Source organism: Priapulus caudatus, unplaced genomic scaffold, assembly GCF_000485595.1.
Source record: "Priapulus caudatus unplaced genomic scaffold, Priapulus_caudatus-5.0.1 Scaffold108, whole genome shotgun sequence".
NCBI lineage: Eukaryota > Metazoa > Priapulida > Priapulimorpha > Priapulimorphida > Priapulidae > Priapulus > Priapulus caudatus.
In genome coordinates, this window is record NW_014577169.1 from 353,367 (window position 1) to 359,202 (window position 5,836).

At 52.1% G+C, this 5,836-nt stretch overlaps 1 protein-coding gene across 1 annotated transcript in view; it reads left to right on the forward strand.

The window, feature by feature from the left end:
* The window catches only part of LOC106805284 (CD81 antigen-like), a 99,727-nt gene that overhangs the window by 82,755 nt on the left and 11,136 nt on the right, over positions 1-5,836 (forward strand). The window contains exons 5-6 of the mRNA XM_014806822.1: positions 5,069-5,167; positions 5,510-5,710. Of these exons, the coding sequence (XP_014662308.1) occupies positions 5,069-5,167; positions 5,510-5,710 (300 nt within the window). The remainder of the gene's footprint in view (positions 1-5,068; positions 5,168-5,509; positions 5,711-5,836) is intronic.

A 5,836-nucleotide genomic window follows, 5' to 3' on the forward strand; every position in this document is an offset into this window, starting at 1 on the left:
CCCATATCATATCTACTATTATAGGCTACCTCTACGTCGTAAACACCTCAAAGTGCAGCGGCCTGCCGTTACGGCCTCGCGGCTGCAGTAACAAGGAATGTCATTCGTTCTTCTGCGAACAGTGTGCCGACGCAAAGATATGCGCCCTCTTCATGCCCCCCGTGGTCCCATGTTTGTGGCCCTCGCTTCATTAGCCTCTGACGCGTACAGCCATGACGAAGCGACCGTTACCCTGCACCCGTTCCACCAACTGCCTTTCCTCTCCGACTACGGGGATGGCCGTGGCGGAGCGCGCGCAGAGTCACCATTATCTGACTGCTCGTTCTCGTTGTGCGTCCTACCACCACATCTGAATGAGAGAGCATTCTCAGACTTAGCCTCCTAAGACCGAAACAAATGCCACTTCATCATCCGACACTGTGCATAGCACCACCGTGGCAGGCACACCTCGACAAACCGACACCAGTAACACGACTCGCACGAGCAACGTACGCACACGCACCACGCCACCACGCGACTACGCACACGGCCACACGCACACGCACAACGCACGCACATCGCATCCATATCGCCTCCACACGCGCACACGCACACGGCCACACACACACACACACACACACCACGCAACGACGACCCCAGGCGAGGCAAGCTCATGCGGTCACAAATGACCCTATGTATAGCAGCCACCGCTTCTAAGTCTTGAAAAACCCCCGCCCCAGTTGTTCATGGATGACGGTTCAACCAGCGTTTTGAGCTAGGAAATTACTCTGTTGAGAATTAAATGCTTTGGAGCGTACACAATTGCCACACAGGTTTCAGCAACAAACAATATGAATAATGTCTAGGGCGGCAACATTCGATCGATAGTTTACCGCGTTCGGACACCTCGCGTGCCATCGCGTATTCTGGTGTTCAAGATTCCACAGGTTTCTCCTCGCCCTTTGTCCAGTAATTCCCATTTCTGTGTAGTTCGTATCGGCGCTTGGACACCACCGCGACGACCTGTAATTACACAAAGGCAGTGACAGCTTTTGAAGCATTGAATCAGGGTCTCTCCCACGATCCCGATCGACATCAGTTTCGCGAGGCGCCACCTATTGAAGAAAGTCACTCCCCGACACACGAAAAAACGGAAAGTTCTGAATTCAACCAGTAGCCGCGTTCGCCAACATTCCGCCATAAATTAATCGGATCGGCACCCCAAACAGTGAGTACCCGCTACAAAATCCCCTCTCCCTTGCAAGGACTGGCTTGATTCCTTAGCGCCAGCAACAGCCCCCGGAGAGAGTCCGGCGAGGCGCAGTGCCCCTGATAACATTTTAACAAACTGTGTCCCTTAGTGCCATCATATCAATAACCTCCCAATAAATTAGTTCTTCGGCCCATACCCAATGCAGACCGACGACTATAACGGACCTCTATTGAATTGTCTTTTTTAACAGGACCAGGATTTTAATATTCGTGATCTGCCTTCTGCTAGGTAGAACTGTATACGCTTAACTATTCTAGTAAAGTAAGATAGAGGGAAGAAACCCTGAACCACATATGAAGAGAGATCAAACAAGATTAGAGCCTTTCTCGCGGTCACATCTTGAGAGCACTTTATAAGTAGAGCCGAGAGAAGAGACCAAACACGCCGAAGCTATTAATATCGAGCTGCCGGGGAGGTGATAATGACCTGAGGAGGAGGAACCTGGAGCGACACTATGAGGCGTCGGCGCCGGCTACAGACCCTGACCCTGAGAGTATACGAACATGAGACACGGCCGGCAGAGACGGCGGGAAAAGAGCCGACGCACTGAAACGGGCGACAGGGGTAGAGCGCACGAGAGAGAGACGAGGAAAAGCAGAGACGCTGGGAGTGAAGACATCCAAGCACTGCTGAAGTGTCCAATGATAAGCAAACAAGCACTACAACAAGAGCGAGAAAGGATGAGCGAGAAGAGATGTAGGAGAAAACCCCGTACTGTATCGGCGGTGTCGCGACCATACTCGGTACTTGATGGCGTCTTCCCTTCATCGCCTCTTTTCGCAAACGGCGATAAGGGCTGAAATGCACGAAGCGAGGACGAGTACGTGCGACAGTGGCGCAGGCCTGGCCTCGCGCCGGGAGAGAAATCCCGTGAGAGAACGCTAATTGCGCTCCACCGAATGTAGGTGCCTTTTGGCTGACAACTTCGAAGCCTTTTGTGAGCGCGCGCAACCCTCCATACGTGGGCCTCGGCTGGAGGTCAGGAGGTGCGCCGCTTGGTTGAACCCTCTCATCGCGCAAGCCCGAGCCCTGAACTGATGATCACACCGGCCCTGGCAGTTCATCTCGCCTCCCCCTTCCTATCTCCGCTGCTCCCGACCCGCTCCTGCGTGTTACTTCCCAGCTTCCCCGCTCCGTGGTCCCTCCCGTCCCGACTGTCTCTCCATTCTCGTCTGATCCTTCATTCCCATCCATCAGTCTACCCTCTCTCTCCCACCCTCTTCTCCCTACTTACTCCTCCTTTCGCATATTCTCTCGATGTACTCTTCTCTCCTCGTTACTCTCTCTTTTCCTGGTGCATGATCCTGCTTTTCTCTCCTCGGCTCAGTCATCGCCGGGTCTACCTCACCCCGTCCGTCCTCTCCCTCCCGCTTTTCTCGCCACGTCTTACGGTCCGGCCCGTGGTCCGCCTGTTCCAGTCGGCGTTAAACCCTCTCTGGTTCCGCGGTGCGTCGCTCCTGGCCCGCTGTTCCGTTCCTACCTTATAACAAGTTCCCGGTGCTCGTTGAAACCGATGTCTCCTGTTGCTTCTCCAGTACGATCTTTATACAGACTCCCAATATACTTCTCACTCTCAATGCATATCATTTTACTGAATCCCAGAGAAACATTTCGATCTCTCTCGTGATTCTTTCGTCTCTCTTATCCCGTGTCCCCTCTTCGGCTCGACCTGCTGAGCGCATGATATAACATCCCGTCGCGGACAGAATTAGGGAGATTGAGTGTGTGTGCTGTGTGTGTGTGTGGGTGGCCGCGTACCGATACATTGTGGTGGGCAGTGATACGTGAGCGATCGGATATTGTGTAATGTGTACTATGGCTGGCCATGTTGCCCGCCGCGCCGTGATTCGGTTGCTCTGTGCGTTCGGCTGTCGCTTGTTGCGCTACTCGCATGTGCGCCGCCCGCCCGCCTAGTGTGGGGTTGTGCGTGTGTGGGTTGAAGCTAAGGTTCGCCGCCCCGACCCATCGTGGGCTGAAGTATTTAGTATAATAGTCAATCATAAATGTTGGTGGTTGACGTACTTCTTGTGAGCGCGCTGCCTCGGATTCCAGCGTTCTCAATCCAATCTAGTTAGCAGCTTTACGCGTCATAACTATGTATTGCCTTTCGAAAAACTTAATCGGGATGCCTGCGATTTTATTGCATCAGTAAGCGGGCAAGCGTGTATCGCTGACTGCTTCTGTGTAGGGTGGCTGTTTCGTACGGTCACGAAGAGAAGAGACCATACTGATTGTGTATGCACTGTGCACACACACCACACACACACACACCCACCTCATGCATGATGCGTGACACACACACACCACACACACCACGACACCACACGCACACACACCACACAACAACACACACACGCACGCACGCTACGCACGGCTGACGCCACGCTCACACGCTGGTACGCGCTGACCACGCATGTGTTCTGGCGACGCCACTGAGCGCCGTGACGCCACGCACGCACGCACGCCGTGCCGTGCGTTGGTTGAGTCCGGGGCGCACGCACGCACGCACGCTGAGTGCCACGCCACGCCACGCTACGCGGGCAGTGGCACACACACATACACCCCACTACACAACATATGAGTGTATACCTATACGTTGTGACATAGGTGTATATATATAATACGGGGGTGAGTTTTGGATTGTTGATTGTAGTGTGGGGGTGGGAGTAGGTATATATAGTATATATCATATAGTGGGTAGGGTACATGGGAATAAAGAGGGTAGGAGGACGATATATTTGTTATATATTGAGCGCTCTAGTTACTGTGCTTTATAAGGGCATAACGTCATAACATAACAGGTTATAAACGACGCGACACGCCTATACCCTTTGGGTGAAACCCGGCGGGTTCCTTTTGATACTTAGAATCCACTTCAACAATTTCGGCGGTGGTCCTCACTATTGCGCGATGGTGGGGGGGGATTGACAAGTGTGGTTCGCCGGGCGGTGAGTGCGTGTTGTCGTCTTTGCCCGTGGGTGGCGTTTGTGTATGGTGGTTGCAGTTATGATGACCGCTGTCGTAGGTGTGTGTGTGTGTGTGTGTGTGTGTGTTGTGTGTGTGTCGTGTGTGTGTGTGTGTGTGTGTGTGTGTGTGTGTGTCGTGTGTGTGTGTGTGTGTGTGTGTGTGTGTGTGTGTGTGTGTGTGTGTGTGTGTGTGTGTGTGTGTGTGTGTGTGTGTGTGTGTGTGTGTGTGTGTGTGTGTGTGTGTGTGTGTGTGTGTGTGTGTGTGTGTAATCAGTATGTCTCTTTCTTCGAGACCGTATAGATAGAAGCAGTCAGCGATACACGCTTGCCGCTACTGATCAATAAAATCGCAGAATCCCGATTAGTCGAGGCATACATAGTAGACGCGTAGCTGCTAACTAGATTGATTAGAAGCGATCCGAGCACGCAAGTACTAACTTAGACCTCATAATGAGCCCTTCGATCGCTCGTTGATGTATCGGTACGGCGCCGTCGGGGGGAGAGAGAGAGAAAGACAGAGAGAGAGAGAGAGAGAGAGAGAGAGAGAGAGAGAAAGACAAAGAGAGAGTGAGGGGAGAGCGAGACGGGGGAGAGAGAGGGCGAGAGAGAAACAGAGAGAGAGAAGAGGAGGGAGAAGACATGGAGAGAAAGCGAAGGAGGGAGTAAGAGGGAGAGAGGGTGGGAGAGAGAGGTAGAGAGGGATGGATGAAGAGAGAGACAGAGGCAGGGAGAGAGAGACAGAGAAGAAGGGGGAGGGAGAGAGCGCGCGAGAGATCGCATCTACTCTAGTTAGCGCTTGTAACACGGCCTTCACGACACGTCGCACGATCGTCTGCTCGGTGCATTTCAGCTATCGGCGTTTGCGAAAGAGGCGATGAAGAAGACGATCAAGTACGAGTATGGTCGCGACCCGATACAGACGTCGGCTGTTGACTACATACAGGACACGGTGAGTCACCTGTCGCCAGGTCGGCCGTAGTAACGTCTTTAGCCGCGAGCCTCAAGTGTCGCCACCATCGCATTCAAAAATAGTGTTTCCGTCTTTTCGTGCAAATGTGACGCGAGAAACTCTAATGTGATTTTATATGTGGTTCAACGCGGAAATTTACAGAAAGAAGAAAATGCGATTTTGTTTCGTTCGACTATAGATCTAGAAATAAATAACTGCCGCCTTATGTGCTTATGCATTGTGCTCTAAGGTGCGACCGGACCGCTGAACATGATATTTTGTTTGTCGCGAACTGACATTTAAAACAAACATTGTGATATTTTTCTGCTTCGTCTGCTGCAGTTGTCCTGCTGCGGGGGAGAAAATGCCGACGATTGGATCTCCAGCCACTGGTCAACGAAAGATGTTGAGCAGGACATCGGTGTCGGAGAGAAGCAGTTGGTGAAGGTTCCTTCGTCATGCTGTACGGTAGAGGGCAAGAACAGCCACGGCGTCGACTGCGGCAACTTCCAGAAGAACGAAGACCCGTTACTGCACGGAGCCGTAAGCAGGCCTCACTTTGATGTTAGATAGATAGATATATAGATAGATAGGCCGGTATATATATATATAGATAGATAGATAGATAGATAGATAGATAGATAGATAGATAGATAGATAGATAGATAG